At 46.1% G+C, this 26,424-nt stretch overlaps 1 protein-coding gene across 2 annotated transcripts in view; it reads left to right on the forward strand.

Moving 5' to 3' along the window:
• The window catches only part of LOC139421702 (E3 ubiquitin-protein ligase SMURF1-like), a 70,645-nt gene that overhangs the window by 43,174 nt on the left and 1,047 nt on the right, over positions 1-26,424 (forward strand). The window contains exons 10-16 of one of the 2 annotated variants that reach the window (XM_071172810.1): positions 2,303-2,519; positions 3,226-3,329; positions 10,820-10,934; positions 12,881-13,059; positions 13,474-13,732; positions 15,455-15,656; positions 19,648-19,732. In XM_071172810.1, the coding sequence (XP_071028911.1) occupies positions 2,303-2,519; positions 3,226-3,329; positions 10,820-10,934; positions 12,881-13,059; positions 13,474-13,732; positions 15,455-15,656; positions 19,648-19,732 (1,161 nt within the window). The remainder of the gene's footprint in view (positions 1-2,302; positions 2,520-3,225; positions 3,330-10,819; positions 10,935-12,880; positions 13,060-13,473; positions 13,733-15,454; positions 15,657-19,647; positions 19,733-26,424) is intronic. The other variant, XM_071172811.1, reaches the window with a different exon arrangement.

Raw genomic sequence — 26,424 nt, forward strand, 5'->3', positions numbered from 1 at the left:
CACTTCCTGTAGTTGATCAGTCCACCTTTAGCTGCAACGACTCCAACCAAACACTTCCTGTAGTTGTCTCTCACGTCGCTGTGGAGGAATTTTGGCCCAGATCCTCCCACAACATCTCCATTGGGATTAGGTTTGGACTTTGACTAGGCCATTCTAACATCTCCATTGGGATTAGGTTTGGACTTTGACTAGGCCATTCCAACATCTCAGTTGGGATTAGGTTTGGACTTTGACTAGGCCATTCCAACATCTCCATTGGGATTAGGTTTGGACTTTGACTAGGCCATTCCAACATCTCCATTGGGATTAGGTTTGGACTTTGACTAGGCCATTCCAACATCTCCATTTATGATTAGGTTTGTACTTTGACTAAGCCATTCCAACATCTCAGTTGGGATTAGGTTTGAACTTTGACTGGGCCATTCCAACATCTCCATTGGGATTAGGTTTGGACTTTGACTAGGCCATTCCAACATCTCCATTGGGATTAGGTTTGGACTTTGACTAGGCCATTCCAACATCTCCATTGGGATTAGGTTTGTACTTTGACTAGGCCATTCCAACATCTCAGTTGGGATTAGGTTTGGACTTTGACTGGGCCATTCCAACATCTCCATTGGGATTAGGTTTGGACTTTGACTAGGCCATTCCAACATCTCCATTGGGATTAGGTTTGGACTTTGACTAGGCCATTCCAACATCACCTAGGTGTCTGGCTAGACTGTAAACTCTCCTTCCAGACTCATATCAAACATCTCCAATCTAAAATCAAATCTAGAGTCGGCTTTCTATTCCGCAACAAAGGCTCCTTCACTCACGCCGCCAAACTTACCCTAGTAAAACTGACTATCCTACCGATCCTCGACTTTGGCGATGTCATCTACAAAATAGCTTCCAATACTCTACTCAGCAAACTGGATGCAGTCTATCACAGTGCCATCCGTTTAGTTACTAAAGCACCTTATACCACCCACCACTGCGACCTGTATGCTCTAGTCGGCTGGCCCTCGCTACATATTTGTCGCCAGACCCACTGGCTCCAGGTCATCTACAAGTCCATGCTAGGTAAAGCTCCGCCTTATCTCAGTTCACTGGTCACGATGGCAACACCCACCCGTAGCACGTGCTCCAGCAGGTGTATCTCACTGATCATTCCTAAAGCCAACACCTCATTTGGCCGCCTTTCCTTCCAGTTCTCTGCTGCCTGTGACTGGAACGAATTGCAAAAATCGCTGAAGTTGGAGACTTTTATCTCCCTCACCAACTTCAAACATCTGCTATCTGAGCAGCTAACCAATCGCTGCAGCTGTACATAGTCTATCGGTAAATAGCCCACCCAATTTACCTACCTCATCCCCATACTGTTTATATTTATTTACTTTTCTGCTCTTTTGCACACCAGTATCTCTACCTGCACATGCAAAATTGTAATTATTTGCCTACCTCCTGATGCCTTTTGCACACAATGTATATAGACTCTTTTTTTCCCCTCTTTTTTTTCTACTGTGTTATTGACTTGTTAATTGTTTACTCCATGTGTAACTCTGTGTTGTCTGTTCACACTGCTATGCTTTATCTTGGCCAGGTCGCAGTTGTAAATGAGAACTTGTTCTCAACTAGTCTACCTGGTTAAATAAAGGTGAAATAAAAATAAAATAAAATCTCAGTTGGGATTAGGTTTGGACTTTGACTAGGCCATTCCAACATCTCCATTGGGATTAGGTTTGGACTTTGACTAGGCCATTCCAACATCTCAGTTGGGATTAGGTTTGGACTTTGACTAGGCCATTCCAACATCTCAGTTGGGATTAGGTTTGGACTTTGACTAGACCATTCCAACATCTCCATTGGGATTAGGTTTGGATTTTGACTAGGCCATTCCAACATCTCAGTTCCAACATCTCAACATTATTTTAGCTCATCTGTCTATAGAACATTATTTTAACTCATCTATCTATAGAACATTCTTTTAGCTCATCTGTCTATAGAACATTCTTTTAACTCATCTGTCTATAGAACATTCTTTTAGCTCATCTGTCTATAGAACATTATTTTAGCTCATCTGTCTATAGAACATTCTTTTAGCTCATCCAGTTATTGGGTGTAGGGGGGCAACACTTTTTTGAAACAGGAATTTGGTGTTACATAACTTGGTTAATTAAATAAATAAATACATGTTTTTGTTATTTGTAAACTCAGGTTCTCTTTATCTAATATTAGGTTTTGGTTGAATATCTGATAACATTCAGTATCAAAGATATGTAAAAATCAGAAAGGGGACAAATCCACTGTGTTTCTCCAGCCAACACTCCCAGGTGAAGGACTCGTCTCAGCCGCTGGGTGGGGGAGGCGGGAGAGAGATGGAGGTGGGGGGGGAGGAGGGAGGAGAAGGGGAAGTGACACTGCGTTATGAGAGAGACCTGGTCCACAAACTGAAGCTGCTCCGACACGAGCTGTCACTACAGCAACCACAGGCCGGACACTGTCGCATAGAGGTCTCACGAGACGAGATCTTTGAGGTATGTACATACATATATATATATACACACACACACACACGCACACACACAGAGAGACTCACACACACACAGAGAGACTCACACACACACACACACAGAGACTCTCTCTCACACACACACACACACACACAGAGACTCTCACACACACACAGAGAGACTCTCTCACACACACACACACACACACACACACACACACACACACACACACACACACACACACACACACAGAGAGACTCACACACACACACACACACAGAGAGACTCTCACACACACACACAGAGAGACTCACACACACACACACACAGAGAGACTCACACACACACACACACACAGAGAGACTCACACACACACACACAGAGAGACTCTCACACACACACACACACACACACACACAGAGACTCACACACACACACACAGAGAGACTCACACACACACACACACAGAGAGACTCACACACACACACACAGAGAGACTCTCACACACACACACAGAGAGACTCACACACACACACACACAGAGAGACTCACACATACCCACCCACCTTTACTTTTATAGGCCTCCACAATACAAGATGGATTTTTCTTCAGGTTATATTTTCTTTAATTGTGTGTGTGTGTGTGTGTGTGTGTCCGTGTGCGTGCGTGTGTGTGTCCGTGCGCGTGTGTGCGTGTGTGTCCGTGCGTGTGTGTGTGTGTGTGTGTGTAGGAGTCTTATCGTCAGATCATGAAGATGAGACCCAAGGATCTGAAGAAACGACTGATGGTGAAGTTTAGAGGAGAGGAAGGACTGGACTACGGAGGAGTGGCAAGGTCTGTTGTACTAACGTTGGATTGTGGTTATGTTGTGATGACGTTGTGGTTACGTTGTGATGACGTTGTGATGACGTTGTGGTTACATTGTGATGACGTTGTTTTCTGGTCGTGGCGGGTGGCCATATCTGCTGTGTGCAGGGTGGGAAATTAAAACCACCACCCAGAAGGCATTGGCGGGTCAGAATGTCTTCCACCAGCCACGTTGGCATTCGGGAACATTTTGTATCATTTTGATCCAAAGCCACATGTTTCCCTAAAGAATATAAAAGGTGAATCAGTGATTTGTATTTCCTGCAACTTTCTGAAGAAGTCACGGCATGGAAGTCCCTGTCTACCACGTTGTTTAGCTGGGCAAGGGAATCCCTGTCTACCACGTTGTTTAGTCAGTTAGCTGGGCATGGGAATCCCTGTCTACCACGTTGTTTAGCTGGGCAAGGGAATCCCTGTCTACCACGTTGTTTAGCTGGGCATGGAAGTCCCTGTCTACCACGTTGTTTAGCTGGGCATGGAAGTCCCTGTCTACCACGTTGTTTAGCTGGGCATGGAAGTCCCTGTCTACCACGTTGTTTAGCTGGGCATGGAAGTCCCTGTCTACCACGTTGTTTAGCTGGGCATGGAAGTCCCTGTCTACCACGTTGTTTAGCTGGGCAAGGGAATCCCTGTCTACCACGTTGTTTAACCAGTTAGCTGGGCATGGGAATCCCTGTCTACCACGTTGTTTAGCTGGGCATGGAAGTCCCTGTCTACCACGTTGTTTAGCTGGGCATGGGAATCCCTGTCTACCACGTTGTTTAGCTGGGCATGGGAATCCCTGTCTACCACGTTGTTTAGCTGGGCATGGGAATCCCTGTCTACCACATTGTTTAGCTGGGCATGGGAATCCCTGTCTACCACGTTGTTTAGCCAGTTAGCTGGGCATGGGAATCCCTGTCTACCACGTTGTTTAGCCAGTTAGCTGGGCATGGGAATCCCTGTCTACCACATTGTTTAGCCAATTAGCTGGTCATGGGAGGCCCTGTCTACCACGTTGTTTAGCTGGGCATGGGAATCCCTGTCTACCAATATGTTTAGCCAGTTAGCTGGGCATGGGAGTTCCTGTCTACCACGTTGTTTTGCTGGGCATGGAAGTCCCTGTCTACCACGTTGTTTAGCTGGGCATGGGAATCCCTGTCTACCACGTTGTTTAGCCAGTTAGCTGGGCATGGGAGTCCCTGTCTACCACGTTGTTTAGCCAATTAGCTGGTCATGGGAGGCCCTGTCTACCACGTTGTTTAGCTGGGCATGGGAATCCCTGTCTACCAATATGTTTAGCCAGTTAGCTGGGCATGGGAGTTCCTGTCTACCACGTTGTTTTGCTGGGCATGGAAGTCCCTGTCTACCACGTTGTTTAGCTGGGCATGGGAGTACCTGTCTACCACGTTGTTTAGCCAGTTAGCTGGGCATGGGAGTCCCTGTCTACCACGTTGTTTAACCAGTTAGCTGGGCATGGGAGTACCTGTCTACCACGTTGTTTAGCCAGTTAGCTGGGCATGGGAATCCCTGTTTACCACATTGTTTAACCAGTTAGCTGGGCATGAGAGTCCCTGTCTACCACGTTGTTTAGCCAGTTAGCTGGGCATGGAATCCCTGTCTACCACATTGTTTAGCTGGTCATGGGAGGCCCTGTCTACCACGTTGTTTAGCTGGGCATGGGAATCCCTGTCGACCACGTTGTTTAGCCAGTTAGCTGGGCATGGGAGTCCCTGTCTACCACGTTGTTTAGCTGGGCATGGGAGTACCTGTCTACCACGTTGTTTAGCCAGTTAGCTAGGCATGGGAATCCCTGTCTACCACGTTGTTTAGCCCGTTAGCTGGGCATGGGAATCCATGTCGACCACATTGTTTAGCTGGGCATGGGAATCCCTGTCGACCACGTTGTTTAGCTGGGCATGGGAATCCCTGTCGACCACGTTGTTTAGCTGGGCATGGGAATCCCTGTCGACCACGTTGTTTAGCTGGGCATGGGAATCCCTGTCTACCACGTTGTTTAGCCAGTTAGCTGGGAATCCCTGTCTACCACGTTGTTTAGCCAGTTAGCTGGGCATGGGAATCCCTGTCTACCACGTTGTTTAGCCAGTTAGCTGGGCATGGGAATCCCTGTCTACCACGTTGTTTAGCCAGTTAGCTGGGCATGAGAGTCCCTGTCTACCACATTGTTTAACCAGTTAGCTGGGCATGGGAATCCCTGTCTACCACCTTGTTTAGCCAGTTAGCTGGTCATGGAAATCCCTGTCTACCACGTTGTTTAGCCAGTTAGCTGGGCATGGGAATCCCTGTCTACCACATTGTTTAGCCAATTAGCTGGTCATGGGAGGCCCTGTCTACCACGTTGTTTAGCTGGGCATGAGAATCCCTGTCTACCAATATGTTTAGCCAGTTAGCTGGGCATGGGAGTTCCTGTCTACCACGTTGTTTTGCTGGGCATGGAAGTCCCTGTCTACCACGTTGTTTAGCTGGGCATGGGAATCCCTGTCTACCACGTTGTTTAGCCAGTTAGCTGGGCATGGGAGTCCCTGTCTACCACGTTGTTTAACCAGTTAGCTGGGCATGGGAGTACCTGTCTACCACGTTGTTTAGCCAGTTAGCTGGGCATGGGAATCCCTGTTTACCACATTGTTTAACCAGTTAGCTGGGCATGAGAGTCCCTGTCTACCACATTGTTTAGCCAGTTAGCTGGGCATGGAATCCCTGTCTACCACATTGTTTAGCTGGTCATGGGAGGCCCTGTCTACCACGTTGTTTAGCTGGGCATGGGAATCCCTGTCGACCACGTTGTTTAGCCAGTTAGCTGGGCATGGGAGTCCCTGTCTACCACGTTGTTTAGCTGGGCATGGGAATCCCTGTCTACCACGTTGTTTAGCCAGTTAGCTAGGCATGGGAATCCCTGTCTACCACGTTGTTTAGCCCGTTAGCTGGGCATGGGAGTCCCTGTCTACCACGTTGTTTAGCTGGGCATGGGAAGCCCTGTCTACCACGTTGTTTAGCTGGGCATGAGAATCCCTGTCTACCACGTTGTTTAGCCAGTTAGCTGGGCATGGGAATTCCCGTCTACCACGTTGTTTAGCCAGTTAGCTGGGCATGGGAATCCCTGTCTACCACGTTGTTTAGCTGGGCATGGGAATCCCTGTCTACCACGTTGTTTAGCCAGTTAGCTGGGCATGGGAATCCATGTCTACCACGTTGTTTAGCCAGTTAGCTGGGCATGGGAATCCATGTCTACCACGTTGTTTAGCTGGCATGGGAATTCCTGTCTACCACGTTGTTTAGCTGGGCATGGGAATCCCTGTCTACCACATTGTTTAGCCAGTTAGCTGGGCATGGGTTCCCTGTCTACCTCGTTGTTTAGCTGTCCATGGGAATCCCTGTCTACCACGTTGTTTAGCTGGGCATGGGAATCCCTGTCTGCCACGTTGTTTAGCTGGGCATGGGAATCCCCATCTACCACATTGTTTAGCCAGTTAGCTGGGGAATCCCCATCTACCACGTTGTTTAGCCAGTTAGCTGGGGAATCCCCGTCTACCACATTGTTTAGCTGGGCATGGGAATCCCTGTCTACCACGTTGTTTAGCTGGGCATGGGAATCCCTGTCTACCACGTTGTTTAGCCAGTCTCTTGCTAGGTGCAGAAACACGGCTAGTCAAACACCAGTCTCTTGATTGGTGTAGAAACACGGCTAGTCAAACACCAGTCTCTTGCTAGGTGCAGAAACACGGCTAGTCAAACACCAGTCTCTTGCTAGGTGCAGAAACACGGCTAGTCAAACACCAGTCTCTTGCTAGGTGCAGAAACACCACTAGTCAAACACCAGTCTCTTGCTAGGTGCAGAAACACCACTAGTCAAACACCAGTATCTTGCTAGGTGCAGAAACATGGCTAGTCAAACACCAGTCTCTTGATTGGTGCAGAAACACCAGTCTCTTGATTGGTGCAGAAACACGGCTAGTCAAACACCCGTCTCTTGATTGGTGTAGAAACACGGCTAGTCAAACGCCAGTCTCTTGATTGGTGCAGAAACACCAGTCTCTTGCTAGGTGTAGAAACACCACTAGTCAAACACCAGTCTCTTGATTGGTGTAGAAACACGGCTAGTCAAACACCAGTCTCTTGATTGGTGCAGAAACACGGCTAGTCAAACGCCAGTCTCTTGATTGGTGCAGAAACACCAGTCTCTTGCTAGGTGCAGAAACACCAGTCTCTTGCTAGGTGCAGAAACACCAGTCTCTTGCTAGGTGCAGAAACACCAGTCTCTTGATTGGTGCAGAAACACAGCTAGTCAAACATGTTTATACAGGGAGTGACTGTACCTGCTGAGATAACATTGTAATAACGTTGTATTATGGTTATACAGGGAGTGACTGTACCTGCTGTGGTAACATTGTATTATGGTTATACAGGGAGTGGCTGTACCTGCTGTAGTAACATTGTATTATGGTTATACAGGGCGTGGCTGTACCTGCTGTGGTAACATTGTATTATGGTTATACAGGGAGTGGCTGTACCTGCTGTGGTAACATTGTATTATGGTTATACAGGGAGTGGCTGTACCTGCTATGGTAACATTGTATTATGGTTATACAGGGAGTGGCTGTACCTGCTGTGGTAACATTGTAATAACAATGTATTATGGTTAAACAGGGAGTGGCTGTACCTGCTGTGGTAACATTGTATTATGGTTATACAGGGAGTGGCTGTACCTGCTGTGGTAACATTGTAATAACGTTGTATTATGGTTATACAGGGAGTGGCTGTACCTGCTGTGGTAACATTGTGGTAACATTGTATTATGGTTATACAGGGAGTGGCTGTACCTGCTGTGGTAACATTGTATTATGGTTATACAGGGAGTGGCTGTACCTGCTGTGGTAACATTGTGGTAACATTGTATTATGGTTATGCAGGGAGTGGCTGTACCTGCTGTGGTAACATTGTATTAAGGTTATACAGGGAGTGGCTGTACCTGCTGTGGTAACATTGTATTATGATTATACAGAGAGTGGCTGTCCCTGCTGTGGTAACATTGCATTATGGTTATACAGGGAGTGGCTGTACCTGCTGTGGTAACATTGTATTATGGTTATACAGGGAGTGGCTGTACCTGCTGTGGTAACATTGTATTATGGTTATACAGGGAGTGGCTGTACCTGCTGTGGTAACATTGTATTATGGTTATACAGGGAGTGGCTGTACCTGCTGTGGTAACATTGTGGTAACATTGTATTATGGTTATGCAGGGAGTGGCTGTACCTGCTGTGGTAACATTGTATTAAGGTTATACAGGGAGTGGCTGTACCTGCTGTGGTAACATTGTATTATGATTATACAGAGAGTGGCTGTCCCTGCTGTGGTAACATTGCATTATGGTTATACAGGGAGTGGCTGTACCTGCTGTGGTAACATTGTATTATGGTTATACAGGGAGTGGCTGTACCTGCTGTGGTAACATTGTATTATGGTTATACAGGGAGTGGCTGTACCTGCTGTAGTAACATTGTATTATGGTTATACAGGGCGTGGCTGTACCTGCTGTGGTAACATTGTATTATGGTTATACAGGGAGTGGCTGTACCTGCTGTGGTAACATTGTATTATGGTTATACAGGGAGTGGCTGTACCTGCTGTGGTAACATTGTAATAACAATGTATTATGGTTAAACAGGGAGTGGCTGTACCTGCTGTGGTAACATTGTATTATGGTTATACAGGGAGTGGCTGTACCTGCTGTGGTAACATTGTAATAACGTTGTATTATGGTTATACAGGGAGTGGCTGTACCTGCTGTGGTAACATTGTGGTAACATTGTATTATGGTTATACAGGGAGTGGCTGTACCTGCTGTGGTAACATTGTATTATGGTTATACAGGGAGTGGCTGTACCTGCTGTGGTAACATTGTGGTAACATTGTATTATGGTTATGCAGGGAGTGGCTGTACCTGCTGTGGTAACATTGTATTAAGGTTATACAGGGAGTGGCTGTACCTGCTGTGGTAACATTGTATTATGATTATACAGAGAGTGGCTGTCCCTGCTGTGGTAACATTGCATTATGGTTATACAGGGAGTGGCTGTACCTGCTGTGGTAACATTGTATTATGGTTATACAGAGAGTGGCTGTCCCTGCTGTGGTAACATTGCATTATGGTTATACAGGGAGTGGCTGTACCTGCTGTGGTAACATTGTATTATGGTTATACAGAGAGTGGCTGTCCCTGCTGTGGTAACATTGCATTATGGTTATACAGGGAGTGGCTGTACCTGCTGTGGTAACATTGTAATAACATTGTATTATGGTTATACAGGGAGTGGCTGTACCTGCTGTGGTAACATTGTATTATGGTTATACAGGGAGTGGCTGTACCTGCTGTGCTAACATTGTAATATGGTTATACAGGGAGTGGCTGTACCTGATGTGGTAACGTTGTAATAACGTTGTATTATGGTTATACAGGGAGTGGCTGTACCTGCTGTGGTAACATTGTATTATGGTTATACAGGGAGTGGCTGGCTGTACCTGCTGTGGTAACATTGTAATAACGTTGTATTGTGGTTATACAGGGAGTGGCTGTACCTGCTGTGGTAACATTGTAATAACATTGTATTGTGGTTATACAGGGAGTGGCTGTACCTGCTGTGGTAACATTGTAATAACGTTGTATTAAGGTTATACAGGGAGTGACTGTACCTGCTGTGGTAACATTGTATTATGGTTATACAGGGAGTGGCTGTACCTGCTGTGGTAAAATTGTATTATGGTTATACAGGGAGTGGCTGTACCTGCTGTGGTAACATTGTATTATGGTTATACAGGGAGTGGCTGTACCTGCTGTAGTAACATTGTATTATGGTTATACAGGGAGTGGCTGTACCTGCTGTGGTAACATTGTATTATGGTTATACAGGGAGTGGCTGTACCTGCTGTGGTAACATTGTATTATGGTTATACAGGGAGTGGCTGTACCTGCTGTGGTAACATTGTATTATGGTTATACAGGGAGTGGCTGTACCTGATGTGGTAACGTTGTAATAACATTGTATTATGGTTATACAGGGAGTGGCTGTACCTGCTGAGATAACATTGTAATAATGTTGTATTAAGGTTATACAGGGAGTGGCTGTACTTGCTGTGGTAACATTGTAATAACATTGTATTAAGGTTATACAGGGAGTGGCTGTACCTGCTGTAGTAACATTGTATTATGGTTATACAGGGAGTGGCTGTACCTGCTGTGGTAACATTGTATTAAGGTTATACAGGGAGTGGTTGTACCTGCTGTGGTAACATTGTATTAAGGTTATACAGGGAGTGGCTGTACCTGCTGTGGTAACATTGTATTATGGTTATACAGGGAGTGACTGTACCTGCTGTGGTAACATTGTATTATGGTTATACAGGGAGTGGCTGTACCTGCTGTGGTAACGTTGTAATAATGTTGTATTTTGGTTTTACAGGGAGTGGCTGTACCTGCTGTGCCATGAGATGTTGAACCCGTACTACGGCCTGTTCCAGTACTCAACAGACAACATTTACACTCTACAGATCAACCCTGACTCCTCTATAAACCCTGTGAGTACACCTTTTACAGATCAACCCTGTGAGTACACACACTACAGATCAACCCTGACTCCTCTATAAACCCTGTGAGTACACACACTACAGATCAACCCTGTGAGTACACACATTACAGATCAACCCTGACTCCTCTATCAACCCTGTGAGTACACACACTACAGATCAACCCTGTGAGTACACACACTACAGATCAACCCTGTGAGTACACACATTACAGATCAACCCTGTGAGTACACACATTACAGATCAACTCTGACTCCTCTATCAACCCTGTGAGTACACACACTACAGATCAACCCTGTGAGTACACACATTACAGATCAACTCTGACTCCTCTATCAACCCTGTGAGTACACACACTACAGATCAACCCTGACTCTATCAACCCTGTGAGTACACACACACACTACAGATGAACCCTGTGAGTACACACACGCACTACAGATCAACCCTGTGAGTACACACACGCACTACAGATCAACCCTGTGAGTACACACACGCACTACAGATCAACCCTGTGAGTACACACACTACAGATCAACCCTGTGAGTACACACATTACAGATCAACCCTGTGAGTACACACATTACAGATCAACTCTGACTCCTCTATCAACCCTGTGAGTACACACACGCACTACAGATCAACCCTGTGAGTACACACACTACAGATCAACCCTGTGAGTACACACATTACAGATCAACCCTGTGAGTACACACATTACAGATCAACTCTGACTCCTCTATCAACCCTGTGAGTACACACACTACAGATCAACACTGTGAGTACACACATTACAGATCAACTCTGACTCCTCTATCAACCCTGTGAGTACACACACTACAGATCAACCCTGTGAGTACACACATTACAGATCAACTCTGACTCCTCTATCAACCCTGTGAGTACACACATTACAGATCAACTCTGACTCCTCTATCAACCCTGTGAGTACACACACACACTACAGATCAACCCTGTGAGTACACACACGCACTACAGATCAACCCTGTGAGTACACACACGCACTACAGATCAACCCTGTGAGTACACACACGCACTACAGATCAACCCTGTGAGTACACACACGCACTACAGATCAACCCTGTGAGTACACACACGCACTACAGATCAACCCTGTGAGTACACACACGCACTACAGATCAACCCTGTGAGTACACACACATTACAGATCAACCTTGTGAGTACACACACTACAGATCAACCCTGTGAGTACACACACACATTACAGATCAACCATGTGAGTAGACACACACTACAGATCAACCCTGTGAGTACACACACATTACAGATCAACTCTGACTCCTCTATCAACCCCGTGAGTACACACACTACAGATCAACCCTGTGAGTACACACATTACAGATCAACTCTGACTCCTCTATCAACCCTGTGAGTACACACACTACAGATTAACTCTGACTCCTCTATCAACCCTGTGAGTACACACACTACAGATCAACCCTGACTCTATCAACCCTGTGAGTACACACACGCACTACAGATCAACCCTGTGAGTAGACACACGCACTACAGATCAACCCTGTGAGTACACACACGCACTACAGATCAACCCTGTGAGTACACACACGCACTACAGATCAACCCTGTGAGTACACACACGCACTACAGATCAACCCTGTGAGTACACACACGCACTACAGATCAACCCTGTGAGTACACACACACTACAGATCAACCCTGTGAGTACACACGCACTACAGATCAACCCTGTGAGTACACACACGCACTACAGATCAACCCTGTGAGTACACACACGCACTACAGATCAACCCTGTGAGTACACACACACTACAGATCAACCCTGTGAGTACACACACATTACAGATCAACCCTGTGAGTACACACACTACAGATCAACCCTGTGAGTACTGATGATGATGATGGTGTGTGTATAGGACCACCTGTCGTATTTCCACTTTGTGGGTCGTGTGATGGGCCTGGCAGTGTTCCATAGTCACTATATCAACGGAGGCTTCACCCTGCCCTTCTACAAGCAGCTGCTGGGGAAACCTATTATGCTACAAGACCTGGAGACCACTGATCCTGAACTTCACAAGAGTCTGGTCTGGATACTGTGAGTACCACACACTAGTAATTACACTAGCTTTACTGACCCTGGACTAGACAAGAGTCTGGTCTGGATACCGTGAGTACCACACACTAGTAATTACACTAGCTTTACTGATCCTGAACTACACAAGTCTGGATACCGTGAGTACCACACACTAGTAATTACACTAGCTTTACTGACCCTGGACTAGACACGAGTCTGGTCTGGATACTGTGAGTACCACACACTAGTATTACACTAGCTTCGTGCCAGCAGTGTCTCTTCGTTTCTGGGTATTACAATGTTATCTGTGTGTGTGTGTGTGTGTGTGTGTGTGTGTGTGTGTGTGTGTGTGTGTGTGTGTGTGTGTGTGTGTGTGTGTGTGTGTGTGTGTGTGTGTGTGTGTGTGTGTGTGTGTGTGTGTGTGTGTGTGTGTAGGGAGAATGACATCTCGTCGGTTCTAGATCATACGTTCTGCGTGGAACACAGTGCCTTCGGGAAGTTCCTTCAACATGAGCTGAAACCCAACGGTCAGAACCTCCCGGTAACCGAGGACAACAAGAAGGAGTACGTGAAGCTTTATGTCACCTGGAGGTTTATGAGGGGGATCGAGGCTCAGTTCTTAGCTCTGCAGAAAGGATTCAGCCAACTGATTCCTCAACACCTCCTCAAACCATTTGACCACAAGGAGCTGGAGGTACCTGTCTGTTGTACCTGTCTGTTGTACCTGTCTGTTGTACCTGTCTGTCTGTTGTACCTGTCTGTCTGTTGTACCTGTCTGTCTGTTGTACCTGTCTGTTGTACCTGTCTGTCTGTTGTACCTGTCTGTCTGTTGTACCTGTCTGTCTGTTGTACCTGTCTGTCTGTTGTACCTGTCTGTCTGTTATACCTGTCTGTCTGTTATACCTGTCTGTCTGTTGTACCTGTCTGTTGTACCTGTCTGTCTGTTATACCTGTCTGTCTGTTATACCTGTCTGTCTGTTATACCTGTCTGTCTGTTATACCTGTCTGTCTGTTATACCTGTCTGTTATACCTGTCTGTCTGTTATACCTGTCTGTTGTACCTGTCTGTTATACCTGTCTGTCTGTTATACCTGTCTCTGTTATACCTGTCTGTCTGTCTGTCTGTTATACCTGTCTGTTGTACCTGTCTGTTATACCTGTCTGTCTGTTATACCTGTCTGTCTGTTATACCTGTCTGTCTGTTATACCTGTCTGTTATACCTGTCTGTTATACCTGTCTGTTATACCTGTCTGTTATACATGTCTGTTATACCTGTCTGTCTGTCTGTTATACCTGTCTGTTATACCTGTCTGTTATACCTGTCTGTTTGTTATACCTGTCTGTTATACCTGTCTGGCTGTCTACCTTTGTTAACAAGAAATGTGTGGAGTGGTTGAAAAATACGTTTTAATGAATCCAACCTAAGTGTATGTAAACTTCTGACTTCAACTGTATACCTGTCTGTCTGTTTCTGCCTTTCTGGCTGGCTGGCTGGCTGTTGTACCTGTCTCTCGCTCTAGTTGATAATCTGAGGCCTGTCTAACTCTCTCTCCCTGTCTCTTTCTCTCTAGTTGATAATCTGAGGCCTGTCTAACTCTCTCTCCCTGTCTCTCTCCCTCTAGTTGATAATCTGAGGCCTGTCTAACTCTCTCTCCCTGTCTCTCTCTAGTTGATAATCTGAGGCCTGTCTAACTCTCTCTCCCTGTCTCTCTCTCTAGTTTATAATCTGAGACCTGTCTCCCTGTCTCTCTCTAGTTGATAATCTGAGACCTGTCTCCCTGTCTCTCCCTAGTGTATAATCGGAGGCCTGTCTCCCTGTCGCTCTCGAGTGTATAATCGGAGGCCTGTCTCCCTGTCTCTCTAGTGTATAATCGGAGGCATGTCTCCCTGTCTCTATCTAGTGTATAATCGGAGGCCTGTCTCCCTGTCTCTCTAGTGTATAATCGGAGGCATGTCTCCCTGTCTCTCTCTAGTTGATAATCGGAGGCCTGTCTCTCTCTAGTGTATAATCGGAGGCCTGTCTCCCTGTCGCTCTCGAGTGTATAATCAGAGGCCTGTCTCCCTGTCTCTCTAGTGTATAATCGGAGGCATGTCTCCCTGTCTCTATCTAGTGTATAATCGGAGGCCTGTCTCCCTGTCTCTCTCTAGTTGATAATCGGAGGCCTGTCTCTCTCTAGTGTATAATCGGAGGCCTGTCTCCCTGTCTCTCTAGTTGATAATCGAGGCCTGTCTCTCTCTAGTGTATAATCGTAGGCCTGTCTCCCTGTCTCTCTCTAGTTGATAATCGGAGGCCTGTCTCTCTAGTGTATAATCTGAGGCCTGTCTCCCTGTCTCTCTCTAGTTGATAATCGGAGGCCTGTCTCCCTGTCCCTCCCTCGTGTATAATCGGAGGCCTGTCTCCCTGTCTCTCCCTAGTTGATAATCGGAGGCCTGGGGAAGATAGACCTAGCAGATTGGAAGTCTAACACCCGTTTGAAGCACTGTTCTGTAGACAGTAATGTGGTTTGCTGGTTCTGGGAGGCTGTAGAGAGCTTCACTGAGGAGAGGAGAGGACGACTACTGCAGTTTGTTACCGGTTCTACCAGAGTTCCACTACAGGGATTCAAGGCACTACAGGGTGGGTCGCACGCACACCCCACATCACTATTAACAAAGAACAGCTATAACTAGAACAGTTGATGTTGGTGTTCTAGAACAGTGATAACTAGAACGTGTTCTAGAACAGTGATAACTAGAATGTGTTCAAGAACAGTGATAACTAGAATGTGGTCTAGAACAGTGATAACTAGAATGTGTTGTACATCAGTAATGTTTGTTCTAGAACACATTCTAGTTATCACTGTTCTAGAACAAACATTACTGATGTACAACACATTCTAGTTATCACTGTTCTAGACCACATGATAACTAGAATGTGTTGTACATCAGCAATGTTGGTGTTCTAGAACAGTGATAACTAGAATGTGTTCTAGAACAGTGATGGTGGTGTTCTAGAACAGTGATAACTAGAATGGGTTCTAGAACAGTGATAACTAGAATGGGTTGTACATCAGTAATGTTGGTGTTCTAGAACAGTGATAACTAGAATGTGTGTGTGTTCCAAAACAGTGATAACTAGAATGTGTTGTACATCAGTAATGTTGGTGTTCTAGAACAGTGATAACTAGAATGTGTTGTACATCAATAATGTTGGTGTTCTAGAACAGTGATAACTAGAATGTGTTGTACATCAGTAATGTTGGTGTTCTAGAACAGTGATAACTAGAATGTGTTGTACATCAGCAATGTTGGTGTTCTAGAACAGTGATAACTAGAATGTGTTCTAGAACAGTGATGGTGGTGTTCTAGAACAGTGATAACTAGAATGGGTTCTAGAACAGTGATAACTAGAATGTGTTGTACATCAGTAATGTTGGTGTTCTAGAACAGTGATAACTAGAATGTGTTGAACATCAGTAAGATTGGTGTTCTAGAACAGTGATAACTAGAATGTGTGTGTGTGTTCTAGAACAGTGATAACTAGAATGTGTTGTACATCAGCAATGTTGGTGTTCTAGAACAGTGATAACTAGAATGTGTTGTATATCAGTAATGTTGGCGTTCTAGAACAGTGATAACTAGAATGTGTGTGTGTTCTAGAACAGTGATAACTAGAATGTGTTGTGCATCAGTAATGTTGGTGTACTAGAACAGTGATAACTAGAATGTGTTGTACATCAGTAATGTTGGTGTTCTAGAACAGTGATAACTAGAATGTGTTGTATATCAGTAATGTTGGTGTTCTAGAACAGTGATAACTAGAATGTGTGTGTGTTCTAGAACAGTGATAACTAGAATGTGTTGTACATCAGTAATGTTGGTGTTCTAGAACAGTGATAACTAGAATGTGTTGTACATCAGTAATGTTGGTGTTTTAGAACAGTGATAACTAGAATGTGTTGCAAATCAAATCAAATCATCAAATCCAATGTATTTGTCACATACACATGGTTAGCAGATGTTAATGCGAGTGTAGCGAAATGCTTGTGCTTCTAGTTCCGACAATGCAGTAATAACAAGTAATCTAACTAACAATTCCAAAACTACTGTCTTGTACACAGTGTAAGGGGATAAAGAATATGTACATAAGGATATATGAATGAGTGATGGTACAGAGCAGCATAGGCAAGATACAGTAGATGGTATCGAGTACAGTATGTACAAATGAGATGAGTATGTAAACAAAGTGGCATAGTATAAAGTGGCTAGTGATACATGTATTACATAAGGATACCGTCGATGATATAGAGTACAGTATATACGTATGCATATGAGATGAATAATGTAGGGTAAGTAACATTTATATAAGGTAGCATTGTTTAAAGTGGCTAGTGATATATTTACATCATTTCCCATCAATTCCCATTATTAAAGTGGCTGGAGTTGAGTCAGTGTGTTGGCAGCAGCCACTCAGTGTTAGTGGTGGCTGTTTAACAGTCTGATGGCCTTGAGATAGAAGCTGTTTTTCAGTCTCTCGGTCCCAGCTTTGACGCACCTGTACTGACCTCGCCTTCTGGATGATAGCGGGGTGAACAGGCAGTGGCTCGGGTGGTTGATGTCCTTGATGATCTTTATGGCCTTCCTGTGACATCGGGTGGTGTAGGTGTCCTGGAGGGCAGGTAGTTTGCCCCCGGTGATGCGTTGTGCAGACCTCACTACCCTCTGGAGAGCCTTACGGTTGAGGGCGGTGCAGTTGCCATACCAGGCGGTGATACAGCCCGCCAGGATGCTCTCGATTGTGCATCTGTAGAAGTTTGTGAGTGCTTTTGGTGACAAGCCGAATTTCTTCAGCCTCCTGAGGTTGAAGAGGCGCTGCTGCGCCTTCTTCACGATGCTGTCTGTGTGAGTGGACCAATTCAGTTTGTCTGTGATGTGTATGCCGAGGAACTTAAAACTTGCTACCCTCTCCACTACTGTTCCATCGATGTGGATAGGGGGGTGTTCCCTCTGCTGTTTCCTGAAGTCCACAATCATCTCCTTAGTTTTGTTGACGTTGAGTGTGAGGTTATTTTCCTGACACCACACTCCGAGGGCCCTCACCTCCTCCCTGTAGGCCGTCTCGTCGTTGTTGGTAATCAAGCCTACCACTGTTGTGTCGTCCGCAAACTTGATGATTGAGTTGGAGGCGTGCGTGGCCACGCAGTCGTGGGTGAACAGGGAGTACAGGAGAGGGCTCAGAACGCACCCTTGTGGGGCCCCAGTGTTGAGGATCAGCGGGGAGGAGATGTTGTTGCCTACCCTCACCACCTGGGGGCGGCCCGTCAGGAAGTCCAGTACCCAGTTGCACAGGGCGGGGTTGAGACCCAGGGTCTCGAGCTTGATGACGAGCTTGGAGGGTACTATGGTGTTGAATGCCGAGCTGTAGTCGATGAACAGCATTCTCACATAGGTATTCCTCTTGTCCAGATGGGTTAGGGCAGTGTGCAGTGTGGTTGAGATTGCATCGTCTGTGGACCTATTTGGGCGGTAAGCAAATTGGAGTGGGTCTAGGGTGTCAGGTAGGGTGGAGGTGATATGGTCCTTGACTAGTCTCTCAAAGCACTTCATGATGACGGATGTGAGTGCTACGGGGCGGTAGTCGTTTAGCTCAGTTACCTTAGCTTTCTTGGGAACAGGAACAATGGTGGCCCTCTTGAAGCATGTGGGAACAGCAGACTGGTATAGGGATTGATTGAATATGTCCGTAAACACACCGGCCAGCTGGTCTGCGCATGCTCTGAGGGCGCGGCTGGGGATGCCGTCTGGGCCTGCAGCCTTGCGAGGGTTAACACGTTTAAATGTCTTACTCACCTCGGCAGCAGTGAAGGAGAGACCGCATGTTTTCGTTGCAGGCCGTGTCAGTGGCACTGTATTGTCCTCAAAGCGGGCAAAAAAGTTATTTAGACTGCCTGGGAGCAAGACATCCTGGTCCGTGACTGGGCTGGATTTCTTCCTGTAGTCCGTGATTGACTGTAGACCCTGCCACATGCCTCTTGTGTCTGAGCCGTTGAATTGAGATTCTACTTTGTCTCTGTACTGCACCATCAGTAATGTTGGTGTTCTAGAACAGTGATAACTAGAATGTGTTCTAGAACAGTGATAACTAGAATGTGTTGTGCATCAGTAATGTTTGTTCTAGAACAGTGATAAGTAGAATGTGTTCTAGAACAGTGATAACTAGAATGTGTTGTACATCAGTAATGTTGGTGTTCTAGAACAGTGATAACTAGAATGTGTTGTGCATCAGTAATGTTGGTGTTCTAGAACAGTGATAACTCGAATGTGTTGTACATCAGTAATGTTGGTGTTCTAGAACAGTGATAACTAGAATGTGTTGTACATCAGTAATGTTGGTGTTTTAGAACAGTGATAACTAGAATGTGTTGCATCAGTAATGTTGGTGTTCTAGAACAGTGATAACTAGAATGTGTTCTAGAACAGTGATAACTAGAATGTGTTGTGCATCAGTAATGTTTGTTCTAGAACAGTGATAAGTAGAATGTGTTCTAGAACAGTGATAACTAGAATGTGTTGTACATCAGTAATGTTGGTGTTCTAGAACAGTGATAACTAGAATGTGTGTGTGTAAGGTTCTACAGGTTCAGCAGGCCCAAGGCTGTTCACCATCCATCTGATAGAGGCCAACACAGACAACCTACCCAAGGCACACACATGGTAAGAACACACACACTTTCAAAGAACCATGCCTTTAACACCGGGGTGTCAAACACACTGCCCACGGCTTCTCCTCTTCCTCTTTGCTGAAACTATCTCACCAGAGAAAGAGTATGACATGCAATACTCTTTATGCCCAGACAGCATCAGATACATGGTCTCCACATACTGAGACAGCATCAGATACATGGTCTCCACATACTGAGACAGCATCAGATACATGGTCTCCACATAGTGAGACAGCATCAGATACATGGTCTCCACATACTGAGACAGCATCAGATACATGGTCTCCACATACTGAGACAGCATCAGATACATGGTCTCCACATACTGAGACAGCATCAGATACATGGTCTCCACATACTGAGACAGCATCAGATACATGGTCTCCACATACTGAGACAGCATCAGATACATGGTCTCCACATACTGAGACAGCATCAGATACATGGTCTCCACATACTGAGACAGCATCAGATACATGGTCTCCACATACTGAGACAGCATCAGATACATGGTCTCCACATACTGAGACAGCATCAGATACATGGTCTCCACATACTGAGACAGCATCAGATACATGGTCTAACCCCTAACCCCTAACCCTAACCCTAACCCCTAACCCCAACCCCTAACCCTCGCATGCTTTATCTGAAATGGATGCATCTTTCTGTCGCCGTGCGTCTCGGTCGAATAAATGATAAATATTTTATTTGGACTGGCAAGGAGGTACGGTAGAGCAGACCAGGCCCCCTAACGTCCACCCATGACGCCAACCCTGGTCTCTTTACTCTTCCCAGCTTGCTAACAGCCATCCACACTCTGACATATGGATATACACTATCTTCAGAAAGTATTGACACCCCCCTGCTTTAACATGTAACTCTGACAGTATCTTCAGAAAGTATTGACACCCCCCTGCTTTAACATGTAACTCTGACAGTATCTTCAGAAAGTATTGACACCCCCCTGCTTTAACATGTAACTCTGACAGTATCTTCAGAAAGTATTGACACCCCCCTGCTTTAACATGTAACTCTGACAGTATCTTCAGAAAGTATTGACACCCCCCTGCTTTAACATGTAACTCTGACAGTATCTTCAGAAAGTATTGACACCCCCCTGCTTTAACATGTAACTCTGACAGTATCTTCAGAAAGTATTGACACCCCCCTGCTTTAACATGTAACTCTGACAGTATCTTCAGAAAGTATTGACACCCCTTGACTTATTCCACATTTTGTTGTGTTACAGCCTGAATTCAAAATGGATTAAAATATACGTTATCATCACCCATCTACACGCAGTACCCCTTTCAAATGTATTGAACATAAAATACAGAAATATCTCATTTACAGAAGTATTCACACCCCTGAGTTAGAATCTAAGATGTTAGAATCATCTTTGGCAGCGATTACAGCTGTGAGTCTTTCTGGCTAAGCTTTCTGGGTAAGCATTCTGGGTAAGCTTTCTGGGTAAGTCTCTAAGAGCTTTACACACCTGGATTGTACAATATTTGCACATGTATTATTTTTTAAACTCCAAGTTCTGTCAAGTTGGTTGTTGATCATTGCTAGACAGCCATTTTCAAATGTTGCAATAGATTTTCATGCCGATGTAAGTCCAAACTGTAACTCGGCCACTCAGGAACATTCAATGTCGTCTTGGTAAACAACTCCAGTGTATATTTGGCCTTGAGTTGTAGGTTATTGTCCTGCTGAAAGGTGAATTTGTCTCCCAGTATCTGTTGGGAAGCAGACTGAACCAGGTTTTCCTCTGGGATTTTGTCTGTGCTTCAGTTTATTTCTATCCTTAAAAAACTCCCTAGTCCTTGCCGATGACAAGCATACCCATTACATGATGCAGCCACCACCATGCTTGAAATTATGAAGAGTGGTACTCAGTGATGTGTTGGATTTGCCCCAAAAATAACACTTTGTATTCAGGACATAAAGTTAATTTCTTTGCCACATTTTTGAAGTTTTAATTTAGTGCCTTAACCTGTTAGCGGAACCCCTAGCCATAATTAACCTGTTAGTGGCGCTAGCGGAACCCCTAGCCATAAGAACTTCATGTTGTGGAATATGTTGTTCTGTACAGGCTTCCTTTTCACGCTGTCATTTGGGTTAGTATTGTGGACTAACTACAATGTTGTTGATCCATCCTACCCCCTCTGTTATACTGCTGCTACTTTCTGATTATCATCAATACATAGTCACTTTAACTCTACCTAGATGTACATATTACCTCAATTAGCCTGCACATTGACTCTGTACCGTAATACCCTGTATATAGTCTCCACATTGACTCTGTACTGGTACCCCCTGTATATAGCCTGCACATTGACTCTGTACCGGTACCCCCTGTATATAGCCTCCACATTGACTCTGTACCGTAATACCCTGTATATAGTCTCCACATTGACTCTGTACCGGTACCCCCTGTATATAGCCTCCACATGGACTCTGTACTGGTACCCCCTGTATATAGCCTCCACATTGACTCTGTACCGGTACCCCCTGTATATAGTCTCCACATTGACTCTGTACCCCCTGTATATAGCCTCCACATTGACTCTGTACCCCCTGTATATAGCCTCCACATGGACTCTGTACTGGTACCCCCTGTATATAGCCTCCACATGGACTCTGTACCCACTGTATATAGCCTGCACATTGACTCTGTACCGGTAACCCCTGTATATTGCCTCCACATTGACTCTGTACCGGTACCCCCTGTATATAGCCTCCACATTGACTCTGTACCGGTACCCCCTGTATAAAGCTACTGTTATTTTCACTGTTATTTTACAGTTTTTTATTTCTTTACTTATCTATTGTTTACATTTCACTGTAAACACCTGTTGTATTCGGGTCACGTGACAAATACACTTTGATTTGATCCTCAGTTCCCTCGTCTCACAGCCAATTAAACTCTGTAACTGTTTTAAAATCACCATTGGCTTCATAATGAAATCCCTGAGCGGTTTCCATCCTCTCTGGCAACTGAGTTAGGAGCATTATCATTGTAGTGACTGGGTGTATTGATACACCATCCGAAGTGTAATTAATAACTTCACCATGATCAAAGGTTTGATTCTTTGTTTGAAATTCACTGCTCAACCGGAGGGACCTTACAGATAATTGTATGTGTGGGGTACAGAGATGAGGTAGTCATTGTAAAACACTATATATATACATTATTTTTGCACACAGAGTGAGTCCATGGGACTCCGCTAGCGCCACTAACAGGTATAACCTGACTATGGGACTCCGCTAGCGCCACTAACAGGTATAACCTGACTATGGGACTCCGCTAGCTCCACTAACAGGTATAACCTGAGTGAGTCCATGGGACTCCGCTAGCACCACTAACAGGTATAACCTGAGTGAGTCCATGGGACTCCGCTAGCGCCACTAACAGGTATAACCTGAGTGAGTCCATGGGACTCCGCTAGCACCACTAACAGGTATAACCTGAGTGAGTCCATGGGACTCCGCTAGCGCCACTAACAGGTATAACCTGACCATGGGACTCCGCTAGCGCCACTAACATGTATAACCTGACTATGTGACTCCGCTAGCGCCACTAACAGGTATAACCTGACTATGGGACTCCGCTAGCGCCACTAACAGGTATAACCTGACCATGGGACTCCGCTAGCGCCACTAACAGGTATAACCAGAGTGAGTCCATGGGACTCCGCTAGCACCACTAACAGGTATAACCTGACTATGGGACTCCGCTAGCGCCACTAACAGGTATAACCTGACTATGGGACTCCGCTAGCGCCACTAACAGGTATAACCTGACTATGGGACTCCGCTAGTGCCACTAACAGGTATAACCTGACTATGGGACTCCGCTAGCGCCACTAACATGTATAACCTGACTATGTGACTCCGCTAGCGCCACTAACAGGTATAACCTGACTATGGGACTCCGCTAGCTCCACTAACAGGTATAACCTGACTATGGGACTCCATAACCTGAGTGAGTCCATGGGACTCCGCTAGCGCCACTAACAGGTATAACCTGAGTGAGTCCATGGGACTCCGCTAGCGCCACTAACAGGTATAACCAGAGTGAGTCCATGGGACTCCGCTAGCGCCACTAACAGGTATAACCTGACTATGGGACTCCGCTAGCGCCACTAACAGGTATAACCTGACCATGGGACTCCGCTAGCGCCACTAACAGGTATAACCTGAGTGAGTCCATGGGACTCCGCTAGCTCCACTAACAGGTATAACCTGACTATAGGACTCCGCTAGCGCCACTAACAGGTATAACCTGAGTGAGTCCATGGGACTCCGCTAGCGCCACTAACAGGTATAACCTGAGTGAGTCCATGGGACTCCGCTAGCGCCACTAACAGGTATAACCAGAGTGAGTCCATGGGACTCCGCTAGCGCCACTAACAGGTATAACCTGACTATGGGACTCCGCTAGCGCCACTAACAGGTATAACCTGAGTGAGTCCATGGGACTCCGCTAGCGCCACTAACAGGTATAACCTGACTATGGGACTCCGCTAGCGCCACTAACAGGTATAACCTGAGTGAGTCCATGGGACTCCGCTAGCGCCACTAACATGTATAACCTGACTATGGGACTCCGCTAGCGCCACTAACAGGTTTAACCTGAGTGAGTCCATGGGACTCCGCTAGCGCCACTAACAGGTATAACCTGAGTGAGTCCATGGGACTCCGCTAGCGCCACTAACAGATATAACCTGACTATGGGACTCCGCTAGCGCCACTAACAGGTATAACCTGACTATGGGACTCCGCTAGCGCCACTAACAGGTATAACCTGAGTGAGTCCATGGGACTCCGCTAGCGCCACTAACAGGTATAACCAGAGTGAGTCCATGGGACTCCGCTAGCGCCACTAACAGGTATATCCTGAGTGAGTCCATGGGACTCCGCTAGCTCCACTAACAGGTATAACCTGACTATGGGACTCCGCAAGCGCCACTAACAGGTATAACCTGACTATGGGACGGGACTCCGCTAGCGCCACTAACAGGTATAACCTGAGTGAGTCCATGGGACTCTGCTAGCTCCACTAACAGGTATAACCTGACTATGGGACTCCGCTAGCGCCACTAACAGGTATAACCTGAGTGAGTCCATGGGACTCCGCTAGCGCCACCAACAGATTTAACCTGAGTGAGTCCATGGGACTCCGCTAGCGCCACTAACAGGTATAACCTGAGTGAGTCCATGGGACTCCGCTAGCGCCACTAACAGGTATAACCAGAGTGAGTCCATGGGACTCCGCTAGCGCCACTAACAGGTATAACCTGACCATGGGACTCCGCTAGCGCCACTAACAGGTATAACCTGAGTGAGTCCATGGGACTCCGCTAGCGCCACTAACAGGTATAACCTGAGTGAGTCCATGGGACTCCGCTAGCTCCACTAACAGGTATAACCTGACTATGGGACTCCGCTAGCGCCACTAACAGGTATAACCTGACTATGGGACTCCGCTAGCGCCACTAACAGGTTTAACCTGAGTGAGTCCATGGGACTCCGCTAGCGCCACTAACAGGTATAACCTGAGTGAGTCCATGGGACTCCGCTAGCGCCACTAACAGATATAACCTGACTATGGGACTCCGCTAGCGCCACTAACAGGTATAACCTGACTATGGGACTCCGCTAGCGCCACTAACAGGTTTAACCTGATTGAGTCCATGGGACTCCGCTAGCGCCACTAACAGGTATAACCTGAGTGAGTCCATGTGACTCCGCTAGCGCCACTAACAGGTATAACCTGACTATGGGACTCCGCTAGCACCACTAACAGGTATAACCTGACAATGGGACTCCGCTAGCGCCACTAACAGGTATAACCTGATTATGGGACTCCGCTAGCGTCACTAACAGGTATAACCTGAGTGAGTCCATGGGACTCCGCTAGCGCCACCAACAGGTATAACCTGACTATGGGACTCCGCTATCTCCACTAACAGGTATAACCTGACTATGGGACTCCGCTAGCGCCACTAACAGGTATAACCTGACTATGGGACTCCGCTAGCGCCACTAACAGGTATAACCTGACTATGGGACTCCGCTAGCGCCACTAACAGGTATAACTTGACCATGGGACTCCGCTAGCCCCACTAACAGGTATAACCAGAGTGAGTCCATGGGACTCCGCTAGCGCCACTAACAGGTATAACCTGACTATGGGACTCCGCTAGCGCCACTAACAGGTATAACCTGACTATGGGACTCCGCTAGCGCCACTAACAGGTATAACCTGACTATGTGACTCCGCTAGCGCCACTAACAGGTATAACCTGACTATGGGACTCCGCTAGCGCCACTAACAGGTATAACCTGACCGTGGGACTCCGCTAGCGCCACTAACAGGTATAACCTGACTATGGGACTCCGCTAGCGCCACTAACAGGTATAACCTGACTATGGGACTCCGCTAGCGCCACTAACAGGTATAACCTGACTATGGGACTAATGTGTTAAGTAGATTTTCACTCCTGAACGTATTTAGACTGACCAAAGGGGTTGAATAGTTATTGACTCAAGACATCTCAGCTTTTCATTTTTTATTGATTTGTACACATTTCTAAAAACATAATTCCACTTTTGACATTATGGGGTATTTGTGTGTCACTGGCCTAAACAACATCTAAAATGGATCCATTTTAAATT

The sequence above is a fragment of the Oncorhynchus clarkii genome, chromosome 12 (genome assembly GCF_045791955.1).
Source record: "Oncorhynchus clarkii lewisi isolate Uvic-CL-2024 chromosome 12, UVic_Ocla_1.0, whole genome shotgun sequence".
Lineage (NCBI taxonomy): Eukaryota > Metazoa > Chordata > Actinopteri > Salmoniformes > Salmonidae > Oncorhynchus > Oncorhynchus clarkii.